The 14,063-nt window shown below is 31.9% G+C and overlaps 2 protein-coding genes and 1 pseudogene across 2 annotated transcripts; 2 read left to right on the top strand and 1 right to left on the bottom strand.

Annotated features, from left to right (window-relative positions):
• Window positions 1-5,998: 5,998 nt before the first annotated feature.
• On the top strand, window positions 5,999-7,219 carry LOC131630357 (uncharacterized). Its single transcript, XM_058901145.1, has one exon. It carries the CDS (start codon window positions 5,999-6,001, stop codon window positions 7,217-7,219), a length of 1,221 nt encoding a protein of 406 aa, XP_058757128.1.
• A 410-nt stretch (window positions 7,220-7,629) lies between these two features.
• Window positions 7,630-8,222, top strand: LOC131630356 (pentatricopeptide repeat-containing protein At3g22470, mitochondrial-like; annotated as a pseudogene).
• A 4,218-nt stretch (window positions 8,223-12,440) lies between these two features.
• On the bottom strand, window positions 12,441-13,028 carry LOC131630355 (pre-mRNA-splicing factor ATP-dependent RNA helicase DEAH1-like). Its single transcript, XM_058901143.1, has one exon. It carries the CDS (start codon window positions 13,026-13,028, stop codon window positions 12,441-12,443), a length of 588 nt encoding a protein of 195 aa, XP_058757126.1.
• Between the last annotated feature and the right edge of the window lie 1,035 nt (window positions 13,029-14,063).

Raw genomic sequence — 14,063 nt, 5'->3', positions numbered from 1 at the left:
CAAATTCTGACCAATCACAAAGCGCCACACAGCTAGCCGTTAACCATTTTTATTTTCTTTTTTGTTTTTAATTCATTTTAATTTCCTTTTCTTTTCTGATTTATTTTAAAATGATCCTTTAACATTTTTAACTCCAAATTTTTTTTCATAAATAAAAAAAAAAAACTATGACATATATTTTTTTTCAGAATTTTTAAATTATTTTAAATATTTTTGGCTATTTTCTTTTTAATTTTCATTTAACAATTTATTTTCACACATTTTCAAATGTTTTTCTCTCAAAATTTTGAGATCTAATTACTTGGAATATTTTAGACTTTCTCAAATTTCCTTGGTAATTTCTTTGATGATTTGATAGTTCTTTTGAATTTTCTATTTAATTTCCATTTTAAACCATTTTAAAATCGTTTTAATAATAATTCATTTCTGTTTGACTTTTGTTGACTTGGATCTTGATTGGTGAGGTGAAAATGTGGGAAGAAGGTTCTAGGAAGTTGATGATAGACGCAAAGAGAGCGGTGATTTGAAGGACGAAATTCAACAACTTAGTGCTATGGTGAAACAAAATGACAGAGAAATCTCAGGTTTCAGATAGAAGAGATGGATAATGTCATTAAGAAGTTGAAAGATGAAATCAATCATCGAGAAGGACTTAATCATGACTTGGAGATAAAACACAGGAGTCTAATATCAATATTGCTTCCATTTTCCATAATTTTGAAAAGAAAGTAGAAAAACAGAAAATCATGATCGCTGATCTATCAGGGAACAATCTTCACTTTTAAAATGTTGAAAATAATGGTCACGGTATCAAAGACACTGACGAAGAAGACTTAAGTTTGGTTGGGATAATTTGACTGTTGAGGCATCACCTATTCGGATTGAGAATCGAGAAGCGAAGAAGCTACATGGGAAGGAGATTATCCTTGTGAAGGTTGTTTGGGGAGGACCTACTAGAGGTAGTATGACTTGGAAGCTAGAGATTCGGATGAAGGCATCCTATCCGGAGCTGTTTTTGCCAGGTAATTTTCGAGGGCAAAAATACTTTTAACTGGGGGAGAGTTGTAACTCCCCTATTTTCATTTCTTTAATTTTAATATCTACTTAATATAAATCCAAGGTTGTGATGATGACAACCTTGGATAGAACCCTAACCTTAAATCTAAGATGCCATCATATTAGAAATCTTAATCCAATGTGGCATCATATTAGAAACCTATTAAAATTTTGAATTTTTATCAGAACCCTACATATTTGCGTGTTTTAGTTTACCCCCTTTAAATAAATTTCTTTTAAAGCAGACCTTAACAAATAAATATTCCATCATTAAAGCCTCTTTTCCATTTTTTTGCCAAGATTCTTAGAATCATGCCTACGTGGACAAAAGTAATGTGCTGACTGTGTATTTGCTGCACACATGACATTTCTTCAAATTTAGTTCCTATAAATATGGCAACCCTCAATTTTAGTCCTTACAATTTTTTTTTCAAACAATGGTCCTCACAATATTTTTTGTCCCTATTTTTGGTCCCTCCCGTTAGATTCCTCTAACGCAGGATAACGTGGCATGCCCCGTCTCACGCCACGTCAGCTAAAGTCAACACTAAAGAAAAGTAGACAGATTTCGGGGGTTTTAAAACCCCTCTAAATAACTTAAAAAATAATAAATTTTCAAAAGCAAAAGTAATTAAGACAAACTCATTCCTCGTTAACTGTGTGCCAGAGTATACTTCCTGCAGATGCATTTACGTAGCTTTTTACTCAATTAAACTACTATGTTACACTCTAAGCTACATCCTAATTGATATTTAAAGAGTACACATAAAAAATGGAACATGCTATACCAACAATAACAAAAATATATAAAGGACTGGGAAAACTTAGGAAAAACTCTTTTAAACAGATTGAAGTTTTTATTACATGCAACACTATTCATGACGAAACAGCACAATATAAATGTGATTTAATGTTATTGTTTAACACTAACAAATGGAAAATAAAGAAATCTAGGTAAACAAATTTCAACGTTAAACTAAAGGAATTAAATAAGTATAATTCTAACAAAAAAAATCTACTATCAGTACTTTTTGGCATGGAGATTGTAACCTAACAATAAAAGAATTACAAATATCAGGCTTCTCACGTTAACCTCACGGCATATAATGTTTAGGCCACCAAATCATTGCTTTGAGCCTCCACAGCGTATAAATTGATGCTATAAGTTTTTTGTGAGATTCATATAATCATATTGTACAAGGAATTCTTTCATTCAATACATTCATCCATTCAACAGTAAGAGAAGCTGAGGTGTATATTCCTTTGGAGGCTATCAAGTTTTAGTCTCACTTTAACTTTACAGAATGTAACCTGATAATTGAGTAAAACAAAATACATGAGAAGAACATAATCCTCAGCTAAGATGAAACAATTATATAATCACCTATTATTACAAATTTAAATAGTCTACATGACATGGATAAAAATGTTGTAAAATTCAGAACTGAAATATTGAACCGGAGAGATCTTAAAGTCACGACAATGTGTTGTGAAATATTGAACTACAGTTCAATTACATTTCAATTTGGTTCAAAAAATTTGTTATTGGTTCCTTGATTTCAAATATAATACCTGAGTTGAAACAATGTGTTGATTCTAACGAACATGGATGCCCCAGTAGGTGTGCGAAATAATGTTTAAACAACATTTTTCTTTCCTGTAGTGAATCTAAACACAAATTCCAAAGAATTCCGCATCAGAAGAACCTAATGTAAAATAGGAAAAATGAGAATATTGTAAATTAAACCACGACACTAGATATTAACAAAAATGAATAACAAGCCACCTTACTAATAATAATGATAGATATCATTAAAGAAGGTGGAGAGAAGGTGGAGCGAGTCGGAGTGATGTGAATATGATGGATTTGAAATAAACCGATTCTGAAATCACAAAGAATAAACTGATTCTTCCAACTTTCTTGTTGAATTTGAAATAACATCACACGACTCTCTTTATTATTGACATAACCAAGGAACTTATTGAAATGCTTCTTTGTTCTAGTGCCTGCACTTTCCACGCACTTTAACAATAAGCTTTTGCAATATCCTCTCATCATGAAAGATCAGATTGAATTACAATAGAGAAATCGATCATAAAGAAACCAACTCCCACACTGGAATAAGGATTCATGGAGAGACGAACCTACCCCCATAAGCTAATAAGGGGATACTCAGAGTTTTCATAGAGGAAAATTCGCAAGTACCTTATTTGCAGTGTTCCAAGCAACACAATTCAACCTAGCACATCCCATGAATATCTCCTGATGTGCATTCCTTACCCAGAACAAACCAGAAGCATCAATTCCCTATTGAGTACTATATATGCCGACAATTATCGTCGTCGTTCAGTTATCGTCTTTGTTCAAATATTATCGTTGTCGTTCAGTTCAAATATCTTATATTATCGTCACTGTTCAACTTGACCATTTGATTCGTTTGTTTTTTTGTTATGTAATGGGTTTTTTAATAAATAAATTTGAAGTAATGGGAACAATGTTGTTGGTGAAACAACTGTGATCAATGTTGCAATTTTGAATGGTGCAGTTAAGATGTTTGATGAAATGTCCTGTAAGAACTTTGTCTTATGGAAATAAATTTTTTTAGGTTTATTTAGAGGAGGTTTTTAACTCCCGCAATCTAAAGTATTTTTCAAAATTTTGTCAAACTATCTTCCATGTGGCATGACACGTCAGCTACTGTTAATGAGAGTTAATGGGTAGGACCAAAATTGTGGATGGAAAATTTTATGAGGACCATTGTTTGAACGAAAATTTTAGAGGGACTAAAAGCGAAGTTTGATATATTTATAGGGGCCAAAAACATATTTAACACTTTTTTTTTGAATTTTTAAAAAAAAAAATATTTTTTGAATTTTTTTTTAACTTGGTGCTTCTAGGTTAAAATGGGATACTCCAATCAATAAATACTTATTTAACAACCAATCAATAAAGTTTAATATATATATATATATATATATATATATATATATATATATATATATATATATATATATATATATATAATAAAATATATATAAATTATTTGTTTACTGCATTTTTTACATATATATTATTTGATAAATTATTTATTTGTTTACTGCTATTTTATAAAATACTTATTTGTTTACTGCTACTTCATAAATTATTTATTTTATAAATTTATTTGAATATGAAATAATACTTATAGTTAATAAATTTTTTCATTTAATATTAATTTCATATATTAACGATATTTTTTTAATTATATAAAGTGCAATTAATATATTAACGTTATTTTTTAATTATATATTAACATTATTAAATTATTTTTTATTTTAAATTTTAAATTTATTTAAATAATTATATAGTAATTAGTTATATGTAACTATGTATAGTATATATTATAACTAATTATATTGTAACTATGTAACTAATTATAACTATGTATAATATATACTGTATAATTATATTGTAACTAATTATTAATATATCCTGTATAATTATATTGTAACTATTTAAGATTTGAAAATAATTATATTGTTCAGATTTGTAATTAATTACATAGTTCAGTTTTAAAATTGTGCATCTATATTGTTCAACCCAAAACTTGGTGGGAGTATCCCATTTTAACCTAGAAGTACCAAGTTAAAAAAAAAATTAAAAATTCAAAAAAAAAAAATCCATGTGGAAATTATAAAAAAAATGCCACGTGTGCAGCAAACACACAGTCAGCACATTATTTTTGTCCACGTAGGCAAGATTCTAAGAATCTTGTCAAAAAAATGGAACAGAGACTTTAATGATGAAATCTTTATTTGTTAAGGTCTGCTTTAAAAAACAAATTTATGGGTAAACCAAAACACGCCTATATTACGCGGGATAAAAGTCATTTAACCCGAAAAAAAATATAATTACAATTTTAATATATATTTATCATTTTTAAAATATAAGCTTAACATATTTTTCTTCTATATAATATTATTTTTCTTATTTACAACATAAATATTATGTCGATCACATAAAATAGTAATTTTATATAAATAATTTATAATATAAAAAAATATAAAATCGTTTTTTTTTTGTGATAATAAATATAAAATCATTTTTCATCACTCAACTCTAGCTCTTTAATTAATGTACCATTAAAATATTAATGGATATTTTTTTTTATTAATTTGTCATAAATCACTCAACTATAATTTTTCAGTTACAACAAGTCTAATAATTAAACACATAGAATTTTTACAATCAATGAATATTTGTGGCAATTATAATTGTATAATAACTTCGTTCTAAAAATATATATTTGATAATTGAATATTTTAATAAAATTGAAAATTATATTTTAATAGACACTTTGTTAATTTACAATATAATTTTGTTAATAATATAATTATCTATATATAATAGAATCGTAAGTTATATATTGTGAAAATATACATAATTATCTATATATAAAATTGTGAAGTAGTTGATGTCAGCCAATCAGCATTTCTTCCGGGGAGAGTTATTCATGATAACATCCTCATGGCGTATGAGCTGTTGAGAGGTTATAGCCGTAAACACATTTCCCCTCGATGTGCTATTCAAATGGACATCCAAAAAGCTTATGACACGGTTGAATGGCCTGCTCTAGCAACAATTCTGAGAGAGCTTAATTTTCCTGGCAGATTTATTGACTGGATTATGGTGTGTGTTTGTACTGTATCATACAGGTACTCTTTAAATGGCACGGTATCCGGTCTTCTCAAGGCACAACGTGGGCTGCGACAAGGCGACCCAATCTCTCCTCTGCTATTCGTCTTAGTGATGGAATATCTCCATCGGAGTTTGTCTAAACTTCATCAACACCCAGAGTTTAAATTTCATCCTTGATGTAAGAAGCTTCACATTACAAATATAAGCTTTGCTGACGATCTTATTGTGGTCACTCGTGGAGATACGATGTCAGTTAACACAATGATGGCAGTTTTTGATGACTTCTCTCGAGCCACGGGTCTAAGAGCACATCCTGCAAAATGCAAGATTTACTTTGGGGGTGTGCATCATATGGTTAAAAATGATATCCTGCAGGCTACCGGTTTCCGCGAAGGAGACATCCCTTTTAGATACTTGGGTGTACCTCTGTCTAGTAGAAAACTCACAATCCAACAATGCTATCCATTAATTGAGAAGATTACAGCTAGGATTCATCACTGGTCAGCGAGACTTTTGAGTTATGCTGGGCGATGCCAACTTATCAAAAGTGTCTTGTTTTCTATCTCTGCATTTTGGATGCAAGTTTTGCCTTTGTCCCAAAAAATTATTCAACATGTCGAAGCTCTGTGCAGAAGCTACCTTTGGAGTGGGAAGGAGGGACTTAGCAGGAAAAGTCTAGTGTCATGGGAGAATCTGTGCAAACCCAAATCTGCAGGGGGACTGTACATTACAGACTTACAAACCTGGAACAAGGCAACGTTGAGGAAACTGCCTTGGAATATCCACTTGAAATTGGATCGTCTTTGGATTCGATGGCTGGACACTTTCTATTTCAAAGGAGAGGATGTGTTAGCATGGCAGTCCACACCTAATAGTTCGTGGATCTTAAAGAAAATTGTGAAACACAAGACTGAAGTGAGTTCGACAAAACACTGGACTGAGGCGATTAATTCTGGCCGTTACAAGACTGGTGCTGTGTATAAGGAGTTATGTGGTAATATGGAACATGTTAGTTGGAAGCATATTTTGATTGACAACCATGCTAGACCGCGGGCGTGCTTTACTTTGTGGATGGCTCTCTTGAAACGGTTACCCACAAAGAAGCGGTTAGTACGGTTTGGCATTGTGGTAAACTTAAAGTGTTGCTTTTGCGATGAGGAAGAGGACATACAACACTTGCTTTTTGGCTGCACTTATACCAAAGCTATCTGGCAGCAGGTTTTGAATAATTTGCATATCCAACATGGACCTCTTGAATGGTATCAAGAGGTGGAGTGGATGTCTAAAGAATCAAAGCCTAAAGGTGCTCAAAGATTGATCCTGAAATTAGCGTTTGCGGAGACTGTTTACGAGATTTGGCATGAGAGAAATATGAGAATTTTTAATGATATCAATTCTGGTATGAGGCTAGTTGACAGAATTACTGAGAATATTACAACTAGGTGTAATATGTATAGGAAGCTTAGTATACATGTTAGTATGTAATTTGGTCTAGTTGGTGATACCGGGACCCTTGGGTCGGTTGTACTTATCGTTTTTTGGTAATAAAGTAATGCTTATTCTCCAAAAAAAAAATTGCGATTCTCCCTTTTTTTAAAAATAAAATAGTTGTATTAATATATATATATATATATATATATATATATATATATATATATATAATTAATAATTTAATATTGTAATACAGTTGTAAATATCTCTTTTTTCCTATTAATTCCTCTAACTCTCTATTTACTGTAAATTAGATGTTTACCCGCGCGATGCACGGGAAGATTTTAAAAGAGTTAGTTAAAAATACTTTATATATTTTTAAAATATTTTCATCCAGATTCTCAAAATGGGCTTTCATCCAGATCCCATAATCCTCACTACACTCATCAAAGGTTTCTGTCTTAATGGTAAGGTCAAGGAAGCTCTGCACTTTCACGATAAAGTACTTCCACACAGGTTTCTTTTGGATCAAGTTACTTACTGTACCCAGTCTTTGTAAAATGAAAATGATGGACGGAGCGATGAATCTCTTTAAAGAAATGCAAAGCAAGAATATGATTCCTAGTATAATAACATATAGTACTCTTATTGATGGTTTGTGCAAATCAGGGAGTATCTCTCGTGCTCGGAAGCTTTTTGACGAGATGCATGATAGAGGTCAATTTGCTAATGTAGTCACTTACAATTCTTTATTACATGCTTTATGTAAAAACCATCAAGTTGACGAGGCAATTGATTGGTCAAGAATATTAAACACCAAGGCATTCAACCAAATATACGCACATACAATATACTCATTGATGGATTATGCATAGAAGGAAGACTTAAGAATGCAGAAGTCATTTTTAAGAATCTTTTGGTTAAAAGATACAATATAACAGTTCGGACATATAATATTATGATTAATGGTTTTTGTTTTGAGGGCATGTTTGATGAAGCCGAGGCACTACTATCAAAAATGGAAATGGAAGCAGGCACGGATCTACATATACATTAATGGAGTCACTTGACCCCACTTCTTTTATGGAAAACAAACTAATAATTTAAAATTTACATATTTTGACCCCACTTAAAATGTTAAATTGCCCCCCATAATTCAGTTAACCACATTGAAAACAAATTAACACTATTAAAAGACCGTTTTTTCATTTTCGTATGCATTGTCCCGAGAACTAAATATCAGTTTTTAATTTACAAGATAAACTTCAATTTTCTTTAATAACAAGAAATGAATATGAGAGATAATATACACCACAAATTCCAACAATAAGTCAATAAAGTTAAGCTATTATGATTCGTCCATATTAGTTATAGTATGTCTCAACTTTTAAATTTGAACTTTCTAGAGTGAAACTATGGAAGTTCAATTTTTTTTTTTTTAAATTTAACGAAATCAGATGAAAAAACATTAATCCATGAAATTTGTTTATTTATTTATTTTTATTTTATATGAAATGGAATTATTGAGAGAGAAAAAGTAAGTTATAAAATATTTAATTTTAATTAATTTGTTCATTTTCAATCAAGATAATCGAAATAAAAACAAAAGAAAAGCAAAAGAATATAAAATACTTGAATTTTCTTATAAAACATTATTAATTAATAAAAATAAATGATTAAATCTTGAAAAAATATCGATTATCAAACAAATATTTTTTAAATATTTTTAAAATAATTTTTTCCCTAATTATATATATTTTTTCCCTTTATAAAATAATTTTTTTGACCCCACATATTAGAATTTCTGGATCCGTCCCTGAATGGAAGACTATTAAAAATTTATGTGTTGTGATGTTCACTTAGGCTTTGTTTGGATTGATGGAACCGGATGGAGCGGAGCGGAATGGGATGGAATAAAATGGTATTCCATTGTTTGGATAATTTAAAAACGGATGGAATGGAGCGGAATAGAGTGGTATGGATTCCATTCCATTCCATCACTTACCACCATTTTTCTTACCCTCCAATTTGGGCGGAATGAACAACTTATCTTGTTCCGTCATAAAATTTCCAAACAATGGAATGGTATTTTCGTTCCGCTCCGTTCCACTCCGCTCCATCCCACTCCGCTCCGCTCCATTCCGCTCCGTTGATTTTATGATATCCAAACATAGCCTTAATGAAAGCGATCGTTGGTTTATTTGTATCTTGAAATATTAGTCTTCTATCAGTTGTTTAACTATGTGCATTTTTGTGTTATTTTCTAAACATTTATGACTCAAACAAGAACATCATAATGTTTTTTCTGTAGAAGGATCAACTAGCTTTGCATCTTTCAACTATATAAAATTTGTCTTATTATTGAACAATCAAGTAAAAGCAGATAAAGACCATGCAGATTTCCAAGCTGGCACCTCTGCTATAAATGCTGTAACAGAATTCTTAAAATTCTGACCAACTGGTGCTGGGTTTTATTTGGACTCGGCGCTTGCTTTGTAGTTCAGTTTTTACATTTGAAACTTTTTGATTGAATAAGATTTTCTTTTCAATGTCAAGTTTTTCTTACTTATTCATGGAAATCATTTTGATTCAAGTGCTCTGATGGCTCCTCGCAATGTAACCACTTGTTCTGGTTCTGTCAGTGCAGACAACGGGGATCCATCACCGAATATTATGGTCATCTGTTATGAACATAATTTTGGGGCTAAGAGAAATAGAGAGAAAACTACACTAAAAAGATAATAACAATTCTAAAACTAACTTCTTCATTCATTTTCTTCATGATCTATACATTCACAAGGTATCTATTTATAACATTGCAATCCATTAATTAACCACTATCTAGATCCTTCTAAATAGTAATGACTCATCACTATTAACCCTAATGGACCTATGGAACTTGGGCCTTAATCATTACATTCCACCCATCTTGAAAAAAATACCTTGTCCTCAAGGTGTAATCTAAAGATGTCCACAATTATATGCAGCAACTTATAATTAATTCAAAGCTAGAAGACTAAGTTTTTTTTTCTTTCTTCAACGCTTCTTCTTTATTTTTTTTTTTAGGGATGGTGGTGGACAGATTTCATTCTCATATTAGTGATGATGATTTTTTTCCCCTTCTTTCTCCCTTCTCTTTCTTCTTCAACGCTTCTTCTTTATTTTTTTTATTTTTTTTCAAAACTATAAAAATAAAATAATGAATGAAATAAAAAATGGTGGAGGTTCCGGCGGCGGACGTTGCCAATTTGATGGTATATCCGATGGAATCTTCAACGAGCATGGTGTATTCTGACCGCTACATGAAATCGGCGCCGCGTAACAGAATCCGGGCCAATCCCTGCCAATATTAAAGGAAGCAACAACACCGATGCCAAATTTCAAGAAAGTGTACTCTAAATTGAAGATTAAGAGTGATGATTTTGAAGGAAATGGCGGTGTTTCCGACTTGGCTACGGTTAAACAGGGAACGAAATCTGAATCGCAGAGAGTAAGGGTGTGATTGGTTGGAAACAGATTTTGAATGAGATTCTCTTGCTGATTTTCTTCGAGTGCTTGCATCTTTGATTTCTCCTCATCTTCATAAACATCAACTTGTGTTGGCATCAGATTTAGATGATGCAGTTGTGTTTGGTATAGATCTGGTGATTCTTCCTGGTCTTCTTCAACAACTTCAGGACATGATGCTTTGAGAGAAAGACTGAATGCTTGAATCTGCTCTTTTAATTTATCAGTCAATTTGTTTGAAGTCTCAAAATAGTCATTTATAGATTCTTGAAGAACCTTAAATGTGTGAAATGTTTCAACAGAATGTGAGGAAGAATACTGAGTTTGAGTTTGGTAATGGTTGTTGATGTATGTGAAAGAAGGTGGGTTAGGTGCTGGTGCTGGTGCTGTTAACGTATTCGAGGGCGATGGTTGGGGATAGTTGTAGGAAGAATAAAAATTTGGTAGAGGTTGGACGATTGTAGGGTCATAATGATAGTGATGATAGTAATGATGTGGAGGAGAATTCATGGCAATGAAAGCACCATTTGTTATGAACATAATTTTGGGGCTAAGAGAAATAGAGAGAAAACTACACTAAAAAGATAATAACAATTCTAAAACTAACTTCTTCATTCATTTTCTTCATGATCTATACATTCACAAGGTATCTATTTATAACATTGCAATCCATTAATTAACCACTATCTAGATCCTTCTAAATAGTAATGACTCATCACTATTAACCCTAATGGACCTATGGAACTTGGGCCTTAATCATTACATCATCCATCAAAGTGATGGACCCTTCAACTGGTAACTGTAACACCAGTTTTGACTGGTTTTAATTAACATGTTTGGGTTCGATCTATGTGACGTGCTCTTGGCAGTAAAATTAAGACTCGGTTTTCCAATCCATCAGCCAAAGCATTGTGATCTTCAAAAATGCAATGGATGCGTGGAATGATTCATGAAAGGTTTCAGGCAAGGAGCTTTTTCTGTAACTGAATTCTATTCCAAATTGCAAATTTTATTGAAAGGACTTGAGACTTGTATGTCTATGCCTTGTTGTGCATGACTTATTAAGTATACTTGTGCAGCTATGCACAATGGTTTCCATCATCATGATCTGAATTATGCAACTGGACTCTTAACTCGTTTAAATGTAAATTTTGGGGTTGTTAAGTCTCAAAATTTGTTGATTCAAGGTGCAACTGTTAGTCAACAGCCTGCAGCTAGTTCTAATCAGAGGTCAGCTCTTCATCTTAGTTTGGCCATAAACCAGTTGGAAAGCCTAGCACAGGTAAAATGTTCATTTCCTATTCATTCAATAGCCTTTCATTTGGATCTTGGATAATTGACTCTGGTTCTAGTGACTACATTTGTTCCTTTCTTAGATGTTTTGCTTCTTAATCTGAATTTTCCTTTAACTTGCTTACAGTGTAAAAAAAAGTGTTCATTGTTTCTCAAAATGTCTTATACCAGGGCGTGTATTGGGAAATCTGCATGGAGAAAAGTTTCAGATTGCATCTAGCAGGTTTATTTATCTATTATAGCAAATTGTTTTACAATCAATTTTTTTGCATATCTTGATATAATTTGATGTGTTGATACATAAAGTCATATGAAAGTTTAACTTTGATATTCATGATCAAATAGCTAATTCTTTTGAACAAACATTACAAAAAATATAAGATGTTCTAGAAAAAATGTAAATAAATTCTCTCATCAATTGCAAAATCTATTTACAAATTGTATTAAAAACAAAACTTATCAACAATTTTCTGATTCATAAGCCAGCACGTCCACATCCACGCGGCATTTTCTTGGAGGTCAAATCTTCAAGATCCATGGGATTGTAAAAATGGGGGGCTATCTCCAGCAACCAGTTTGGCTTTATCTCTGTCACCTTCCTCATATACTCCTTAGTGGTGAGTGCTAGCTCATGGTATAAAACCAATTTAGGAAGAATCTCTACCAGTCCTGAACTGGGGTGTATATGAACATTCTGTTGACCTTTTACTAGCCGATAAGATCCATACTTTTGTAGTATTGCAGAGTGAGGAAAAAATCCAGATGCTATGGACTTCTTTATGGCATCTAAGTCATTAGAACTTGAAGTAATTTCGATCTCAACCTTCTCCAATAAACGTGCAAGTTGGTCACGAATGTCCCTGGCACGTTTCATGCTCCGTATCTGGATATAGTTCTCATAACACCATTGCGTTGAGTAACTTGCCTCCTTCCATGAATTGTAGATCTTTAGATTAGCAATGTGATCACCAACATCTCCTGTGTGAAAATTCATTCGTGCATTGTCAGCGTGTACTTTTTTATCCTTTGGCCGGTAAAATATTGAGTTTCCGGTTGAAAGCATGGCAGCGATGGTTATGATCTCGTCAGAACATTTGTACTTTTCGGAAGCAACAATCATTTTCGACAACATAGGATCAAGTGGGAACTCTGCCATCCGTCTACCTACCTTAGTTAACTTGCCATGCTTGTTTGAAGCACCTAGATTATATAAGAGCTCCATGGCTTTGATGATGGAATCAACCGGCGGAGGATCCATATGGTCTTTTGAGTACAATATTGAGTTTTTGTCTTTTGACATGTGATTTGTATGCAATAATAGGTTTTGTATTGTTTCATTTTGCACAAACACCTCAAGATAGATGGAAGAAAGAAATAAGAATAGTAATTAAAGAGTAAATAGATAATAAAACACTACTATGAAAACACATTTTACCTCAATTAATTAGAAAATGAGTTTTACTTCGGTTTCACCGACGGGAAAATTGTATGATAGGTTTTGGTGGAATCCTCCATCTCTATGTAAACAAGAAATATACTACCCAACAACAACACTAATCAACAAATCTCTGCTAAGGCACCTAATGCATATGAATCATACTATAGTCGGGGTACATATGGTCTTTTTAACAACAACATCTAGAAGAAAATAAAACATGGGGACCGAAATTGCAATTAAGCCAAAAAGAAAAAAGAAAAAAAATGAAAAGAAAAGCGTCATATTTTGATAAATTCATGCAGATAATATTTTTTCTCAGTTTGACCAAATAACCAGGGGAAACGACAAATTTAAAAATAAATAAAAAAATAAAAAAATAAGGGACATTTGAAACAATGAGTCATTTAAGTAAATAATTTAACAAAATCAATATTTTTTATTGTACCATGAGTATTTCTTTTTCATCCAACAAATTTTAATTTTGTAATTCAAAATAAATAAAAAAGGAAAAGGTTAAGGCGCCAACTAATATAATGTAGCGTTCGGTCTCTAAGTCAATTAAAAATATAAGCAAAAAATAGAAAATGCAGTAAATAGCTAGGATTCGAAGCAAGGTCTCTGATAGATCTATTTCCTCGGTGATTAGAAAATCGAGAAAAT

Source organism: Vicia villosa, unplaced genomic scaffold, assembly GCF_029867415.1.
Source record: "Vicia villosa cultivar HV-30 ecotype Madison, WI unplaced genomic scaffold, Vvil1.0 ctg.000673F_1_1, whole genome shotgun sequence".
NCBI classification, from domain to species: domain Eukaryota; kingdom Viridiplantae; phylum Streptophyta; class Magnoliopsida; order Fabales; family Fabaceae; genus Vicia; species Vicia villosa.
The sequence above is the reverse complement of the archived record's forward strand: the minus strand, read 5'-3'. Positions and strand labels throughout refer to the sequence as shown.